We start from the raw sequence: 19,276 nt of genomic DNA on the forward strand, positions 1-19,276 counted from the left end.
TTAACAACTAAATGGTTCTCATTTCTTCTGCAGTATGCACAAGTTTGTGTGTGTATGTGTGTGTATGTATGCATGTGTTAATCTTTCTGTGTGATCGATGGTATGAAATGAAAATCATTTCAGATTCACATATTCATTATTTTAGAAGGCATGTGCTATAAAGTAGAGACTTCATTTCACTTAAAGAAACAGTACTGTCTTGTGTATAGTGTATGTGGCTGTGTTTCTAACTGTGGGTGTTTTTCACAGTGACAATTTATACCAAATGACCTCCCAGCTTGAATGCATGACCTGGAATCAGATGAACCTAGGAGCTACCTTAAAGGGGTAAGAAACTTATACCTGTTTAAATCACTTTCAGGGTACTTAGAGCTTCTGAAGGTAGAAACCGCCTAGGTTTAGAAAGGGGTCGGGGAGCTAGCTCACAGTGGCACTTGAAGACTTTCCTCCCTCTCCCAGTGGGAGGGGCATGCTTAACATTAAATTTTCAAAAATGTAAATGGTATGTTTTTGTCTGGACCAAGGGAACACAGAACATTGGGAACCCTTTCTTTGTTGAATGTTTTAGAATTCTTCAAAGATTTTGTGCCCATGAAACTTATTGAATGTTTATATTTTCGCTGGTGCTACCCAGATGTTAACCATTGCACTATCTTATCAAGAAATGCTTTGCATGTACGAAGTCTGTGATCTGAACTGTATTAGTGCGGCGATGATTTGAACAGTCTGGTTAGATGTGTCCACTCCTGGTTGCACTGATCAGGAGTCAGTGTTCGCACAAGATATACAAGCACTGTAGGGGAGCGCTGCTGCCAAACTCCTCCAGAGCATCTCTTTGCGCCTAAAAACAGAAGTGAGGAAGGCAGGTGGGGCTGGTTTTCGGTAGTCAGGGAGCTCACGTGTAATTTCTAACAAGTCTGAGGAAATGATGTCAGGTGCTCTTCTAGGCCGCTGCACCTTGGCTTCCTAACAGGCTTCTGGAATCTAGGCACTGTCGCCTGTGTCGAAGATGAAATGATACATCCTAGAGAGTCAAACTGCTTCTCAGGTTCCCATCCGCTCAGTGGGCGAGCTTGGGTTCCAAGCCCAGATCTGATTCCAAAGCTCAGTCTCTACCCAGCCTTTCTTGGGGTTTCTTTGACCCCAACCAGTGTGACTGGGGGCATACTTCAGCGCTCTTGACAAGGTCATTAGCTTTAGAACTTCTGACTGGATTCTGGGCGCCAGGGGCTTGCCCGGATCGTGCGTCCTCCGTTCTCCATTCCTACTTTTCTTCTCTTCTAGAATGGCTGCTGGGAGCTCCAGCTCAGTGAAATGGACAGAAGGGCAGAGCAAGTGAGTGGACAATGGCTTTGTTGACTGACATGCGGGGCAACGCAGGAGTTAGGCCTGACATGGGGGCTAAGGGCACTCGGTGGGCACCGGGAAGAGATCTGTCTACCCATACTACCTCTGCCTTCTCCTTGTTTACTGTAGACTTACCACGATCCGCATGGAGTTGGTGATATTTTTCTCATCAACATCTGTGCAAAATTGGTTTAAAAGAAAAAAAATCCACGCAGCAGGAAGCCCGCTCGTGTTCCCTTGTTTCACAGAGCACTCTGTGGTGTCAAATGTGTTCTTAGCTCAGTCAGGTCTTTGAGCCTGGGTTTACTTGACCTTGCTTTTCTCCATAGATTTACATTTTCCAGGGAGAGCCAACTTTTTACTAAGACTCAGGGCAGGTTTGGCAAACACTCGTCCCCACTCTTTCTTAAGCTTCTTTGCCAGCCCTAGGGCTGCACTCTGGGGCATTGCTGGAGCTGTGTCTTTTGATTTTGTTTTCTTTGCTTACACACCAGGACCAGCCTTCATCTTCTGTCCTTTGTTGATTCTGTTCTCCTCACTGGATCTCCTTCAGTGGAGTCACTTTTTGTCATCTGAGACCTGTCCCTGTCCTTCAAACTTTCTGCTATTTTATCCAAGTATCACCCCCTTTCTGTGGTTTTGAAAATAAAGCAAACAAAAACCTCTATAGTTTTGAAATGCTTCTCTCTCTATTTCCATGAACTTTTCTTAATTTTGGGGTTCTACTTTCCACTATACAGAATTTGGTAATTCTCCACAGATGAAATGCCAGAGTGTGATTTTAAAGTAAGCACTATGTTTTAATTTTAAAATAGTCTTCATGCCAAAATACAGGTTTCATGATTTGTTTGATCCCAAAAATTATGGATAAAGAATGTTGGTATGTATTTGTTTGAGTCTTTCCACAATTGAGACAATTTGACATCTTTTTATTTAGTCAGGTTGTATTTTGTTTTTTGTTTGTTTGTTTGTTTGTTTTTGAGATAGGGTCTCACTTTTTAACCCTGGCTAGTCTGGAACTCCCTGTGTAGACCAGTCTGGCTAGAAACTTACAAAAATATACCTGTTTTGGCTTCCCAAAATGACACCATGTCTGGACTAGATTGGGTATCTTAAAGGACTTATCTATGTAGGATATATCGCTTGGCAGGGGTTGGAAGTTGTATCATCAGGATGAAGCTAAGGGTGATTGGGTTACATATATATATATATATATATATATATATATATATATATATATATATACATATATTAATTCATTCATCACTTTCGTCTTGGGAAAACAGTTCTAACAAAAACAGACTTCTTGAATACTGTCTTCATTTGGAGTGCTGTGTGAAAAGAATGAATTTTTCCTCTGTGATGAGAAACACTGACAATTAGACTCATAATTTTAAGAAAGAAGTCACTATTCACACATAACTCATAAAAATGTCAGTTTTTAAAATTAAAATGAAATACCATGTACCTCAGATTGAACTTTTGTTTTCTACTCCAGAAGAGAGTACTTTTTAACATTTTATTTATTTATTCCTTAATTAATTTATTTATTTGAGGTTCATTTTATTGGCCTGACATGGTAACACACCCCTTTAATTCCAGCACTCAGGAGGCAGAGGCAGGTGGATCTCTGTGAGTTTGAGGCCAGCCTGGTCTACAAAATAAATCCAGGACAGCCAGGGCTATACAGAGAGACCCTGTCTCACCCATCTTTCCCACCCCAAAGAAAATATTTTATTTTATGGCTGCTTTGCCTGCATATGTGTCTATCCGCCATATACTTGTAGTGCCCACAGAGGCCAAAAGATGAACAGCATTCGATTTCCTGGAACTGGTGTTACAGATGGTTGTGAGTTACCACAGGGGTAGTGGGAATTGAATCCATGCCCCCTGGAAAGCGCCCCCTCTACAGCTCCCCATTACCTATTTTTGAGTTTCCTCTCCCTTGAAGGGGAGAGTCCTGTATTTCAGTTTCAGTTAGAGAGACGGCACTTTGTGAAGCCCTTTTCCTTTCTTCTCCCATAGACAAATATAATTCAGTGTGTGTGTATGTGTGTGTGTGTGTGTGTGAGTGTGTGTGCTGCATGAGATGAGTGCACAGGAAGCCAAGGCAGGACATTGGCCACCTTCTCTCATGTTCCACACCATTGCCTTGTGATAGATGGCTCTCTCACTGACTGGGAAAGCTCACCCCTCTTGATTAGACTGGCTTGCCAGCAAGCTCCCAGGCTCTGCCCACCTCTGGCCCTCAATGCTGGGGTTACAGGAACATGATGCCGTGCATGGGTTTTTGTGTTGACTACTGGGGATTTGAACTCAGGTCCTCATGCTTGCAAGAGCAAGTACCCTTACCTACTATACCATCTCCTGAAGCAAGAAATTTTTTTCTTTTTCTTTCTTTTTTCTTTTTAAGTGGGTTCTTAGGATAAGACCCACTTCTGAGGAGTCCTTTCTGAGCATACTCAATTTTGAACACTTCTGTTTCCGGCCAGACCAACTCCTTGTTCTGTCTACTTTGTATTTGTTTGAAAACATGTTCTTTGTGTATTCTTAACGGCTGCTGACTTCCTAAGGCTGCTGACAAACCTCAGCTACCCTGTTGGCCTCTGTTTTGTCTCTTCTGAAGAAAATAGCCCACAAAATGGAGAAACACATCAACCTTGACTGTGGTCCAAGTTATTAGAACAAGGAGGAAGTTACTCTCTGGGGACTGGGTAGGGGGAGTGGGAAATCCAACACAATAGAAACTCAAAAGGAGTGCTGAGCAAAATCAATGTCCCTTCGCTTGGTCCAAGAAGTTCACAGGCCGTTGGGAACACACGGTATTTGACCCGTGGATGCTGGGAAGGAAAACCCAGAAGACTCTCAAGGAGTGATGTATGGGGAAACAACAGTGTGTGTTTTGGTGGGGCCAAGGCTGTCAAAGCTGGAGAAAATCCCCACTAGACATGGTCTCATCTCTGAGAACCTCTGCCAAAACAGATAGCTGAGGCTCTGTCTGGGAGCTCCTGCACAGCCCCGCCCCTTCACTCAGCGCCTGCGCACACAGTACCTGTCCCAGAGACTTACTTCTTGAAAATAGAGAACCAACTCTTAAGTAGCTCCTGGCACTTCAGATGCCAAAGCAAAGGTTGGGAGACGTGATTCCAGGAATACGAGCAGCTCCGTGAATAGAACATCCCTGAGCTTGCTCTTTTACCCCGTGCCCCAAGCTGTTCATTTCCCTCTTCCAAATGGCTCAATTTATGATGCTGAAAGCAATCCCTTCCCTTTGGGCTTGCTGGGATGGACCGCCTATCTCATACATGCTAAATACGTTCTCTGCCACACTTTGCTCTTGCCTTGCTTTGGACCTGGCAGAAGTCTGATAGATCTTCTATTTGCTGAATGGACTCCTGCGTTTGCTAGAGACAGAGACTTCAGGGTAGTGTCCTTGTCCCTCTAGCTACGCACAGGAGGACAGGAAGACGTGTGCTCCTTTACAGTTTTACACTTCTCCCTCCCTTTCCCTTTGGGCATGTATCAGTTAGTGCATTTATTTTTTAAATTTTCTAAGTAGTTGTGAAGATCAGAGCATTCAAAAACTGCAGTGATGTAGGAAGGCAACCGTCCCCACCCCACCCCCACGAGTGGCCCAGCGGAGCCTTATTAACATTGTTCTGCACACTCCTTTACACTTCCTATGTATACACTTACCCCTGTGCCATTTCTCTCTGAAGAACTGATTGACTCCACCTATTGAGTCTGGTAAACGCATATTGACAGGTCATCATCAAATTATATATTCCAGTTCATTCCAGTATATTCCAGTTCATTACTGGAATATAGTCCCTTAAAATTATCTTAAAATTATTTCTAATTTAAAAATATTTTTTGAGCAATGTAAGGACTTTTTTTTTTTGCCTCAAAACTATGTTTATAACTGTTCGGTTTTAAGGTCAGAATTATGTTTTGTCTCATAAATGCTAGAGGGAAATGACAGGTATGTTGAGATCAGACAGGAAAGATGGTAAAAGGAAACTGGTACCAAGGAGTCAACTAGAAAATGAGGATGATGGTGGCTTCCACACTTGGAGATGAAGTGAGGTTAGCAAGGGCTCTGGTGGGTGTGGTGAGAGAATGAACTATGTGTTCTCAGAAGAGAGGGTATGGCACACAAGGATTCAAGGAGTATTTCAAATCGTGCTCTTCCTGCCCTTCTGAGACTACCCCCACCCCACGCCACTATTATCCTTCCCTTTGTCATCTGCCCAAGGCGAGATAATAATCTCCAGCTAGGAAAATGAAATGCCGACTTAGAACGCACACTATAAAAACTCATCCAAACGTTTCTCAGAAACGAGGAGCTACTGCATATTTTAGTAGGTGTTTCTCTACTGAAAACAAACACGTTCCTTTGCCTTAGCTTTCTTCCCAATTCCTCACTTTTGAAACAAGGCACAGATGGAATGCCCCATAAAGCAAAGATGCTCACTTTATCTGAGACGAAATCGGTTCCCCCACCTTGATTAGAAAATAACACAAGTTTCTCATTAAAAATAATTCAGGCAGTGCTAGAACATCACATGGAAATCACCTGTCATCTCACTGCATAGATAATTTTTAAAGAGAAACATTTGGTGTGTGTGTGTGTGTGTGTGTGTGTGTGTGTGTGTGTGCAGAAAGAAAATGCTGGAGACACATTTCTATTCACAGCAGTTATTCATGGATGGTTTAGAGAGAACGGGGGTGAGAAGACTGATAGATGGGTTTAAGAGATTCTGAGGAGCTAGGGTATAGTTCAAGGGTGGTGTGCTTTCCTAGTGTGCCCAAGGGTTAATGGGAGGAGATGAGTGGAGATAGCCAACAAAGACTTCCTCAGGCAGGGCTACAGTACAGGGGTGTACATCCAAAGACAAGGGCTCTGGCTGACTGGGGAAGCTGGTCAGGAGAGGGTGGGTTTCTTTTCTTTAATTTTTTTTGGACCTTTAGGTAACAGGAAGCATAGCATATTTGTTTGATGATGGGAATGACCAAAAAAGACCAAATGGATGTTGGGAGGGGATGATGGAGCAATGTAGGTGAGGCGGGGAGAGGCCCCTTAGGCTCTGCTGAGAGGTTATCTAGCAATGGTACTGCTTTGCCGGTGCTCTTGGTTTATACACAGTCTCTTTCTTGTCACATGTTCTATAGATATTTTCTCTTTGTATTTTAACTCTTGTCAGTGGCTTTTTCCTTCCCATTAAAAGATTTTTATCAGTCAGGTATTGGTGGTGTTAGTCTTTAATTCCAGCACTAGGAAGGCAGAGGCAGAGGCAGGGGCAGGGGCAGGGGCAGGGGCAGGGGCAGGGGCAGGGGCAGAGGCAGAGGCAGAGGCAGGTGGATCTCTGGATTCAAAGCCAGCCTGGTCTACAGAGTAAGTTTCAGGGCAGCCAGGCTACACAGAGAAACTTTGCCTTGTGGGGGAAAGGAGTTTTATAATATTTTTAAGAGTATGATTCACTTGAATTATTATGCAGGGTTTCTTTTGTTTCTTTGCCTTGAGTTTTTTTTTTTTGTTTGTTTGTTTGTTTGTTTTTCTGTCCTGGAGATGGACAGAAGTCTTCCTGCTTGACAGTGCTATTCAAGGTCATTCTGCCTGCATATATGCCTACATGCCAGAAGGGGGCACCAGAACTCATTACAGATGGTTATGAGCCACCATGTGGTTGCTGAGAATTGAACTCAGAACCTACTAGAAGAGCAGCCAGTGCTCTTAATCTCTGATCCATCTCTCCAGCCCATCAAGGTCATTTTGAAGGGTGGTTTGGAAGATACTTTTAAAATTTTTTTCTAAAGATTTATTTATTTATTATATGTAAGTATACTGTAGCTGTCTTCAGACACACCAGAAGAGGGCATCCGATTTCGTTACAGATGGCTGTGAGCCACCACGTGGTTGCTGGGATTTGAACTCAGGACCTCCAGAAGAGCAGTCAGTGCTCTTAGCTGCTGAGCCATCTCTCCAGCCTGAATTTTTTTTTTTAAAGTTTTTTTGTCTCCCATGTGCCTCTATTGCAACTGGAAATGCAGGAGTCTCCAGAACCCGAGCTTTGAGAACCATTGGTTCTTTTCTAGAAGCTTTCATATAAATGGAATAGCTTTTCTCAGATGCAAGAGCACATGGCTTCACCTATCATTTCGCTTTAGGGCACCACTCTTCTGGTATAGCCAGTAGAAACATCTGGCTATAGAACCAAACCATCAAGAATACAAAAGAACCCAGCAAGTTGGATGAACTAGGGGATTTCTGGTAAATTAGCACCACATTGCCAGTGATGTATGAGGAGAGTCCAAAGTTCTCCTGTGCGGTCTGATGAGGTGGTCCATGAGACTATGAGTTCCTGAGTCTGTGTGTTCATGCAGAAAGGAGAGTTCCTAAAAGTTCTCAAGCTGTTCTGCTAAGCATCCAGGGCCAGTGTCACACTGGGTAATAGAGCATCTCTTAGCTCTGCTCTGAGTGAAACATGGTGAGATCAGCAGGGAGGAGCTGGAGTAGCGTTGCATGTGGTGAGGGTTTTGATGGCTCTTAAGGCTGATTGATACAGTGGGAGGGCTGGGTACAAACCACGGAGTCCCTTATTAAACAGTGGCTTAGGACTAGGCTGTGTAGTGAGTGGAGACAAATAAGTCATATTTATAAAGAGACGTTCCAAAGGGGAATATAGTCAAGGTTTAGTGAGAACCATATGGATGGAGCAAACAGGATCCACACTCCAGTTACCTTTCTATGACTATTAAATAATGCCCTTTGCATAGGTAGAATCCAAAGGAGAATTCAGTAGGTTATTTTATTGTACTTTTTAAATGCTGATTTTTATTATTCTTTAATTATGTGTACATGTGCATATTAGTGCAGGTGCCTGCAGAATCTAGAAGGTGTTGAGTCCCCTACAGCTGGAGTTATAGGCAGTCATTAACTGATTTACATGGACCAGATAACAGAACTTGTTATCTTAACCACTGAGCCATTTCTCCAGCCCCAGGTTGGTTCGTTATACTTTAAAAGGCTTGAGTTGATTCATGGATTTGGGCAGCCATTAGAATACTGTCTTTCAACTGTCTGTATTGGCTGCCTTCTCAGGTGGGCGGGCTCTCCCCCCCCCCCCCCGCTGTAGCAAAACCAATTTTGGATTCTGGCACCTATAGCTTCCTAAGGAGGAAGCTTTCTATCCCTTCTTTAACAAAAAGACTCAGGAAAGGGGTTGGTCTAGTGACTGGGCATGCAGTGGTATGGTTGGTGAGATCTCAGCTGGCCATGCATTCTCTCTCGGAGAATGTGATTAGAAGGGAGGCTCCCAGGAGGGAATAGAAGCCAGTTATCTAAGGGTAGGGCAGGGCGGGGGAGGGATATCTGTGGGCAGCAAACCAAGAGGTATTCAATGAAGAAGTTTTAGAGGCCAGAGTTGGGGCTGGTGGAGTGAGAGTGCTTGGTCTCCAGATGTGGAGCTGGACACCATGGGATGTGTAAGCCAGGATGGAGTAGGATTGGGGGATGGGTGGCTGAGTATGCTTTCTCAGTCTCATAGGGAGAGGACTATTATAAAGTTATTATTAAATTAAGTATATTAGGCAGGAGAGTTGACTCAGCAGTTAAGAGCACTGGTTGCTCTTGCAGAGGATCCAGTTCAGGTTCCAGCACCCACATGGTGGCTCACAATTGTCAGTAACCCCACTTCCAGGGGATTCAACACCCTATTTGGCCTCCTAGCCACACCAGACACCAGGCACACGTGCAGCCCAAACACTTCTTATACACAGTAAGTAGACAAAACCACTCAAAGCTGGCAATGGTGGCACACACCTAGAGTCCCAGCCGTTGGGAGGCAGAGCGGGTAGATCTCCGAGTTTGAGGCCAGCCTGGTCTACAGAACAAGTTCCAGGACAGCCAGGGCTATACAGAGAAAAAATCTGTCTCAAAAAATAAAATGTATTCAAGCCTACACAAAGAGCCACAGGCAGCTGAGGGAAGCTAAGAGCAGAGGAAATTGTCTTCTCCAGAGAGGAGCCCACCGTCTGGTTACGCAATCCCCAATGGCTAGCACTGAAAACCTACATACAAGCTGTATAATACAGACTGAAGGGAGTGTATTTACTCATTTAGTAATATATATGAATATAATTAGACATATGTATATGTAACAACAATTAATGAAAAAAGAGGCCATTAATTTGAAAGAGAACAAGGAGGAGACTATGGGGAGGGGTGGGGTTGGAGGGAGGAAAGGGAAGGGGGAAATAATGAAATTATATTATAATTAGAAAAATATTAAATGAGAGGCTAGATATAGGTCAACAGTTGACGGCACTTGCTGCTCTTGCAGAGCCTGGGTTTGGTTCTCACCACCCACATGATGGACTGAAACTACTCACACCTCTAGCTCCATGAGATCTGATTTCTTCTTCAGAACCAGGTACTCATGTGGTCTGTGTTTGACAGCTCTGTAGTTAAAGGTGCTTGCTGCCAAAGCCAAGGACCCAACTTCAGTCCCCAGGACTCGATGGTGGAGAGAAAGAACCAGTGTCCGCAAGGCTTCCTCTGACCTCCATACATGGGTATTGCCACTCTCATGTGCATGCATACATATAAACAAACAAACCAATTAATTAATTAGTTAATATATTATTTTCATGAAAAGCAAAAAAAAAAATCACTTCTTTAATCTTTAAATTGAGTCAACACTTCCCAAGTTAAGATAACAGACAAGTCTCTTCTCAAACTAGTTTTGAGGAAATGCCCTACTTTTGAATTATCAGATAATAGGTAGGTATGAATGTATGTGTGTGTGTGTGTATGTGTGTGTGTGTGCATGCGTGTGTAAATTCGGTTGAATTAGCTTGGTTGTTTTATTTTAAGTTTTTAAGTTCTGTGCTATTAAAGCAGGCTCATCTCTCCAGCTTCCTCCTTATATGCATGGCACAGAAACTCCTTTTTGTTTTTTGAAGAATTTTCTACCTGTGTGCTGTATTTACACAATTTCTCCCTCCCTTTCCTCCACCCAAATCCACCTATGCCCTCCCACACACTCCTTTTCAAGCTCATGGCCTCCTATTCTTTAATTATTTTTTACACACGCACACACACAGACACACACACAGACACACGCATGCACGCACACACACATGTGCACACACACATACACACTCACACACACGCAATCTGCTGAGATCACTTTGTGTTGCTCATATGTTCACATGTATTTACAGTTGAAACATCTGTCAGCGGCTTGTTTCTGGAGAAGACTGATTCTCCTCTCAGCAACCATTAAGAACTTGTAGCTTTTCATCTCAGGGTGAGACCAGGTGACATGTCTTCCATCCACATTGATGTGTCAGTGGGTGTCATTTTGGGGTCCTGCCTATGAGATCATATGGCTGAGACTTCATGTGTGAAGCTTCCTTGTCACACAATACAGTACCTTGCAGCAGACGTCTTGGTCCACTGGCTCTTACAACCTTTCTGCCCCTTCTCTGGAGATGCTCTTTGAGCTTTTGGCATAGGGATTGTGCTGTCGATGTTTCAGTTGGGGTTGGGTTATACTACCGGTAGGTTGAGCATATTATACATCGATATGTTACAGTCACTAGAAAAACTGAATTGAATTTCGCAAAGAGGTGAGTGTGGTTATATGGCTTTGCTCTTAACACCTATGTATAACTGTGGGTTCTACCTTGCTCTCAGGTCAGACAGAATGAAGTAATACATTGATCTATATACTTCTATGACAGGTTGTCAATAGCTATGAATGTGGATAATCAGGGAGTCCTTCATTTCCCCACTCAGATCTTGTCTGTATTTGTAAAAGTGCGTTTTGACATTCCAATGGCTACAGGAAGCTGGATTTTAATTCGGTGATGCTCTACTCTGAAGCATTCTGTGGCAACTACCAGGTCTACCAGGGCTGATTCTGGGGCCTTTTGGCCTGAGGTGTTCTGGGGCTGATCAGTTTGAGCTGGCTGTGGTTTATCCTGCTTTGGGGTGGGCATTCCTTAGGAGGCTTGTGTTGTTCGATTCTGTTGAGTGTTCTCTCTTGAAGCCTTCGTCTCTGTTGAGATGGGAGATAGTAGGCCAGGTGCTTGGTAGCTGTTTGGCAGGCTGCTGCCTCTGTCAGACCTGCAACCTCAGACCTTGAAGCCCTGCACTTCTACAATCAGATAATTACAACCTGAGGCTTGGCTAGCTCTGGGCTTCTTTATCTTCAAGCAAGGAGATTTTGGTGAGGCAGAGCTTCGTCTCAGACAACCTTAGGAAGCTCATAGTTTCTTAATGTGGCTCCTTTACTCTTTTCCTCTCTAGATTACATGTTAGACAAGGGGGTGATGGGCCTCAGGGCTTCAGCGATGTTTATTGTCAACACCAAAAGAAGACAGGCACTTATTCGCATGTCTCCTGGTTAAGCCCTGGGCGTTGAGGATGGAGAGTGCAGAGAGCCTTCTGGGTAAATTTCATGATCTGATACATAAGAGTTAGAGGTTGTCTGCATGTTTCCCCGATGAACTCTGTAGAGGTGAGAGGGCAAAGGTGATGATGGTGTGTGAGTGTAGAGTCTTGCACACCGGGTCAATAACTAGAGGCGGGAGAGAAAAATCACAGGCCAAGATCCTTGCTTTTAGACTTGTATTAAATGCTAATTGCCTTCAAAAAGCTCATTTTCTCTTTTTCCTTTCTCTCTTCTTTTTTAAAAAACTTCTTCTGTTGATAAGGGATTTCAGGGAAGCTCTGGCTTTCTTCATCTGGAAAACCTCAATTCCTTTTTATTAATCTTCTTGTGCCTGTGGAATATCAGAATTAATCATTTCTTAAGAAGCTTCTCTTTGAATGTTTTGTGTCTTTCCTGAGCCAGACCACAGTGTACACGGTTTTAGAAAGAAGAGGGTTTATAGTTTGTGTTCTGTTAAGGACACTTTCCTCTTTCTGTAAGCTTTCTAAGGATGTGCACTGATGCGTTTTTTTAAAAGCTGTGTAGGAAAAGCAGGTTGTCTCAGGACACATTTTATGCCTGTGAAAGCTGCCATACAGTTTACACTGCTTCAAGGGATGGAGGCAGGAGGTGTGTGCTGGGTTGGCAACCTAACCACTTCTGTATGGTTTCATGGAAAGACAAGAGGTTTTGGTGAGAATTGTACAGTTTGGACTGCTCAGTCATCTGTAAGTGGGCATTTCTATTAGCATCTCTCTCTCTCTCTCTCTCTCTCTCTCTCTCTCTCTCTCTCTCTCTCTCTCTCTCTCCCCCCCCCCCGATGTCATGCATCTTCCCCAATCACTACCCACTTACCTTTTGAGAGCTGCTCTCTCACTGAACCTGGAGCTCCCTGATTCAGCTAGGTTGGCTGGCCAGAGAGTCCCAGGGATGCCCCTGTCTCTACTTCCTTAAGGACTGGGATTACAGGTACACTTAGCTGTGCTGAATTTACATTTCTTACTTTATTTTTTTATATTGGTGCTGGGGATCTCAACTCAGTTCTTCATGCTTCTGGAGCAAGCATTTTTCTGTCTGATCTATCTCTCTTTCCCCAGTATAGGGCTTATTTTTTATACCCAGCTAAAAACAGTCTCACAGTAGAAGCCAAGGTGTGCTATACTAAACTTATACCCATTCCCTTCTCCTCTCTTCCTCTACCCCTGGCTATACTGTTAAAACATCAAAATGTCTAACCTGAGTCAGACCCTGGAGGAAAGAGCTGGAGGTCATTCAAGTGTCACGATGATAGAAGATGAAATTGTACCGCAAAAATTGTCCTCCTTATTGTAAAGGGAGAAAAAAAAATGTACTGGGCTGGACTCAGACCCCAGCTCTGCCATTGGCCCCTCTCTGACATTGGACATATAACTCAATTTCTCCTTAAAACCCAAAATACTTTGTAATGAAATGACATTGGTAACTATGGAGCAACAATGAACATTTATTTAATGTCTATCCTGTTCCAAGTGTTGCACAATGCTTCCCTGACCTAGTTTGGGCTTCTAGCAGGCATATTGGGCTGATGTTATTTTCACTTTACATGGAACAGGAGCCATGGAGACAAAGCATCAGACTAAGGTGATGGGTGTATCTTTAATGGTTTCTAGATCTAGGTTGTATTTAAGATCAAAAATACAAGATTTATCAATCTCACCAGACTCATAACTAAAACATGGAGTAAATAATTTTTATGGGTGTCGGTCACTGAGTGTTACAATCTCAGACCTCCTGGATATTGTTGAGATATGGTTACTTGATGATATTTAACTTTTGCTCCCTGTATAGTTCACCTCTTTAATCTTCGAACAGGACTTCAAAATAGGTTGTTAGTTTGATCCTGCAAATGATGAGTCTTAGATACAGAAACAATGAGATGACTCACTAGCCATGTGGAGAAAAATTAGTGGTTAGTGTAGGCCTGGGACTCAGACTTTTAGATTCAAGAACAGTGTGTCCTCAGAGTATTCTGGAGATGTAGAATCCAGATGAATTTAGCTTCTTCAACTGCATCTGCAAGAACAGGAACACACTGATTCCCTTGGTATGATAGGCGGAATAGCTAGCGATACCCAGATCCTAATTTCTGAAGCCGTGCATGTAAACTTACACGGTAACAGGCAAAAAACGATTCAGCTAGGGTCTGGAGGTGGTGATGGCAGGATGATCTGGAGTTGGGGGAGGGGCAAGCACAGTGTCCTTAGAAGAGGGAGACTGTGGGAAACCAGAAAGTAACAGGAGGCAGGAAGAGGGTAGAGTGTGAAAAAAAGGAGGGATCAAGACATGTGGCTAAGTGCCAGAACTGAAAAAGACAAGGGGAGAAATTACCCTTGGAGTCACTGGAAGAAAGGTGTCCACCCAGTTCCTTGTGGCTTAGGTTGATTTTGAACTTCCTTTCTTCCAGACAGGGTTTCACTCTCTGTCCCAGGCTGGCTTTGTACTCACCATGTAGCCCAGGTTGGCCTGGAAATTGCAGTAACCCTCTTGCTTTACCCTCCCAAATGATGGGATTCTGTGGCTTAGAGCTGTGAGAGTATAAATTTGCTTTGATTTAAACCACCACAACTTGTGCTACTTTATTATATACAGCAGTCCTGAGAAACTAATGTTCTTGAACTAGTGCTACGGCAGGCTTGGCTTTCTGTCTGTAATGTCAGTGTTTAATCCCATTGTTTAATGGGCTAGTGAAGCTAAAAACTGATGCCAACAGCTGAAAACTAGATTCTACTCTAGAATCTAGAAGGTTTTAAAAAAGATGTTATTTGAATGAATGCAAAATTCAGGGAATCTTGGAGAAGTCCCTCAAGAGTGGGAGCCGATACCAGCACTAAGTTCACATGACAGTGGTGGGCCAACAGAGATGTGATGCATAGGCCACGTGGCCAGGTCACTTTCAGATAGATGCTACTAGTTCCTCGGAGTCTTCATCATTTACTTCTAATTTACTTGGACCCATTAGGGGTGTTTGTGTTTGTGGCTCTGCCTTAAGCAAAAAGAAGCAAGCCCGCCTTTTGTCATCAAACAATTGTCTCCTTGTCCGATCCTTTCTGAAATTGGCGGAGAATGAGATAGGTGGCGGAGGAATTGAGAATTTCAAGTAAGAAAAAAAAAAAACCCCATTGCATTCTGGAAACCCTGGAGCAGTAAGGGAACGTTACGAGGCTGGGTCTTTCAGGGAATGTGAGGAAGAAAACTGATCAGTAAGAACCAAAGTTGCTCAGTCATAGACAAAGCACAAGCCCGCGTCTGTTCCTTTTGTGGTAGGATTACCGTTCTGAGAGAAGGTACCTACCATGGTGAATTGTATTGCAACAAGGTACTTTGATAGTTATTTTAGGAGTTCTGTGGGCATGATAGGGAGGGGCTACATGCTTCCTAGGTGGTTTATCATTGGCTGGACAGCAGTACCAAAGCTGGCCTAAAGTGTCTTTGTCAACCTAATGAGTGGTTTCTAGAACAAAACAAGTTCTTTCAGACCGGGAAAAGTAACCACATTACCTTAGTTTCCTCTTTCACACCCTCACCTGTGTTTACTAAGGACACCGCCCCTTTCTACCTGGACATGTAGCTGCCAATCATGTCTTAAGGCACACCTCTGTAGCCTTCTAATGGTATTAGCCATAGAGTCATCTAAACCTTTCCCTCTGGCATTCAGTTGAATCAAGATCTTATTTTTAAGAGGACGATTAAGAGGTAGCAAAGTAGGAATACAGTCTTACGAAGCAACAATTTCCTAGCTTAAGAAAGGCCAGGCTTACCCATGCTGGGTTCATATACTTGGCTATGTGCACATCTCACTTTCCCTTTATTTACTCTGTTATCTGGATTAGATGGTAGGGAAGCCATTGCATGTATTTGCGCTCCAAGAAAGAATTCCCTTATTTACTTGTCATTCGGGGGTTCACACTCTGCTCTAGAACCTACCTTCTAGTTACAGCTCTGTGAATAACACTCCCCGTCTCTGGGTTGTGATCCTTTTATTTGGAATGTACATCTTGACCTTTAGGAACATGTTCACCATGGCTGCTGTGCCTCTTGTCATTCTTGGCCAGCTTTGTAGCCCTAGGCCTTTGTGAGTCCCACCCTCCCTTGGACTTGGTTTGGTTCATCCACAGCAGAGTCATGGGCTGTGACAAGGAGAGCTGTCCTGGCACAAAGCTTGGCTTCACCTGTCCGTCTAAGCCATCAGGTGGGTCTCAGCACTCTGGTTGTGTTGATCACCATCATCGTCCCAAGCCCTTCTTTCTCAGGGTACCTTCTGCGCTATCTATATGACTTCTTTTTCTATAATGTCATTCTTTAAATTGTCCCGCAGAGAGATCTTCTGGGATCCCATCACCTCAATGTTCTAGAGAAATATTTGTCATATATTACATAACATATAATATGTATCAACAACTAGTGAGGGTATCTTTTTGTGTGCCTATGTGTCTATGAATATGCATCTGGGGGTGCATGTGTATACTCACGGAGGCCAGAGGATCTTAGGATCTTAGAGTTATTCTTAGAACCATCTACTTTGATTTTTGAGACAAAGTCTCTTCATTGGCTTGGAGTTTGCTAACTAGGCTAGACTGGCTGGCCAGCGAGCCCCAGAGATCTGCCTGTCTTTATCGCCCCAGGGTTAGTCTTTCAAGCACACATCACCATGCTAGATCTTTATATTGTTTCTGGGGGTTGAATTCAGTTTCTTGTGAATGCATGGCATATACTTTACTGGATGAGTTATCTTCTCAGCCCTGGGAAGGTGCTTTCCGAATGTAGAGTTGATATGGGGATGGAAAACAAATGCTTTGGAAGCCAAGCCTAGAGTCTGAAGAATTTCAGCAGTTGGAATGACTCCCTGAGACAAGTCAGACAGAATTTGAAACTCTAATATGTAGCTCTCAGTTCTTCTCTAAAACATTACATCTTTCAGTTCAGGCCATGGATATCGTCCTCAGTTCATGCTAGTTAGGGATGGGATGAGGGAGAATTGGAGATTTTATTAGACCTAGAAAGAATATTGTTGATGGAGTGCCATGGAACTATTTATCTTTAGCCCTGCTAGAAATAGTCCTGTGTTCACACTAAGCTGAGTAGCCCACGCTCCTGACCAACGCTTGAGCACTGACAGTCTGTGGACCTCAGCCACAGTGATAGATGCTTGACTGACACATTGATTCTGAGTGACTTGATTTGGATGTAATGCATGAGACCCACATCTTTAGCCTCCTGCATTCATGTTACAGTCCTGATTCTAAAGTTCTTTCAACCCCATTTCACTTGTTACAGTTGACACAGCTCTGGAGCCTGGAAGACCATCTCCCAAAAACTGAATGATGATTGTATGGAAGAGGGTTTAGACTCAGATCATCCCGGGAATGCTTATGGGTTCCATGTCTGCTACAATTTCTAGGGTACAGCATGCAGAAAGGAGAGCAGAGTCTATAGTCAAGGTCAAGTTTAGTGTGGAGCAGAGGAGATACACAGAAATGGCTCAAACTTAAGAGCACTGACTCTGTGCTTTACCAGGAGGCAGGAGTGAGGGATGGTTCAGCTAACTGACTCCAAATGAAATGGTTATATATTTTTTTTTTTGCAGCTTTTGTGATTTTATTTAAACACATAACATGCACACAAGCCATCTATTCATTTCCTTTGCTGCGTAGCCTGGTGTTGGGATTGGTGACTGATGTCCAGCTATGCTGCTCTTTCTAAGACTGCTTTTTGGCTCTTAGAGGACACATTGTGAGCAAGCTTAGCACAGTAAGATTTATTGTGCATCAGCAGCACTTCCAGCTGAAATGGTTATTTTTAAAACTAGTTACCAGTCATGCGCGTGAACTAAAATAGAGTCCTTCTCTGAGTGGGGAACAAGCAGATGACCTTCCTAGGTGCTTTTTACCTCTTTTGATCTACAGTTCAAGACAGCCAAGCTGGCTTTCCTTGGAGAGAGAGAGAGGGAGGGAGGAAGGAGGGAGGGAGGGAAGGAGGGAGAAAGAGAGAGAGAGAGAGAGAGAGAGAGAGAGAGAACACTACACTGGTTAAATGTTCATGTATTGTACTTGGTGTTCTGGGAGAACCACACTGGGAAGCAATCTGGCTTACAGGAATTCTACCACGTGGAAGGGTATGGGGACAGAAGAATAAATAGGTGGGGACCAACTGTTTTCCTTATTCACTGATTGATAGAGGCAGGCATGGTTGCGTTTGTAGTGGCTTCTTTTGTTTACTGGCTTGTGTGAGACTCTGAGGGTCAATGCTCACTGTCACTGGACAAGCATCTTGATGAAAATCTGTTTTCCATGCTCCCTGTTTCCATCGTTGAACTCAGCAAATAAGGGAGCAGCTGTCAATTCAGATTGCTAATTATAGCCACCCCCCCCCCCATGAAAAAAATGTGCAAATCACAATTTGGCTTCATGCAGATGGTGAACCAAGTAAAACCAGTGCCTCCCAGCTGTTGAGGCACCGAGTCCTGAGTCCATTCTGGTCCTGTCTTCTTTGTGCTGCTACAGAGTCACTGCATCCACACTACCGCATCCACGCTACCGCTCCTGTGTTTGGAAGAGTGTTAGGAAGGCGTCATGTTCTCACTGAGCACATTCTGAGGGTTAGAGAGGCAGATGCTGTCTGACTTTGGTGTTTCTCCCGAACTCTTGTATGCTTGACCCTGGTTTAGTTCTCTGAGGCTCCCCCTCTCTTGGCAAGAAGCATCATATCATTTGATGGAGGCTATACAGTCATGGTGTAGTATAGGCTTGGGAACAGGACAGCTATCTCCTTCCACAAACTGTCCAAAAAAGACAAACCTTTCTTTCCGAAATGTTTGATCCACAACTCAATGTGAAACCCCACAGCTGGTGTGGCCCTGGGCTGTGTAGACACTAAAGCCTTCCTGGCAGACACTTCTCTTTTCCAGGAATTCCTTCTCCTGGGGAATTAGGGATGAGTCAGTCCAAGGCCTTCCCCAAGTCCATCAGACAGAGTGGGCCAATCCACTAGGTCACCTGTCTATCCCCTGGTATCCATGGTGATGGAGGAGCAGAGGTGGAGGGGGCAGATTCCAGTCAGTTAACTTTACTTGGAGGCTTTTAAATGATGCTACTACAAAGTTTATCATCATCATTATTATTTTGTATGTTGGTTTGTTTGAGAAAAGGTCTCATGTTAGCCTAGGCTAGTCTCAAACTCCTGATCCTTCTGTCTCCGCCTCCCAAGTGCTAGGATTAGAGGTGTGCAGTGCCATGCTCAGCTTGCTCTGAAGCATTTCAGAGAAGCTTCATTGCTTTTACACGCCATACAGTTCCCCCATTTAGAGTGCACAGGGCATAGCCGGGCGTGGTGGCGCATGCCTTTAATCCCAGCACTCGGGAGGCAGAGACAGGCGGATTTCTGAGTTCGAGGCCAGCCTGGTCTACAAAGTGAGTTCCAGGACAGCCAGGGCTACACAGAGAAACCCTGTCTCA

At 43.8% G+C, this 19,276-nt stretch overlaps 1 protein-coding gene across 7 annotated transcripts in view; it reads left to right on the forward strand.

Moving 5' to 3' along the window:
- The window catches only part of Wt1 (WT1 transcription factor), a 58,060-nt gene that overhangs the window by 27,369 nt on the left and 11,415 nt on the right, over positions 1 to 19,276 (forward strand). For 3 of the 7 annotated variants that reach the window (XM_029537107.1, XM_029537106.1, XM_021194413.2), the window contains exons 4-5: positions 250 to 327; positions 1,285 to 1,335. The exons of 1 other annotated variant lie outside the window; for it this stretch is intronic. In XM_029537107.1, the coding sequence (XP_029392967.1) occupies positions 250 to 327; positions 1,285 to 1,335 (129 nt within the window). Of the gene's footprint in view, positions 1 to 215; positions 328 to 1,284; positions 1,336 to 19,276 lie in introns of those variants that run through there. 3 more of the 7 variants (XM_029537105.1, XM_021194414.2, XM_029537108.1) reach the window with 2 other exon arrangements.

Source organism: Mus pahari, chromosome 3 (genome assembly GCF_900095145.1).
Source record: "Mus pahari chromosome 3, PAHARI_EIJ_v1.1, whole genome shotgun sequence".
NCBI classification, from domain to species: Eukaryota; Metazoa; Chordata; class Mammalia; order Rodentia; family Muridae; genus Mus; species Mus pahari.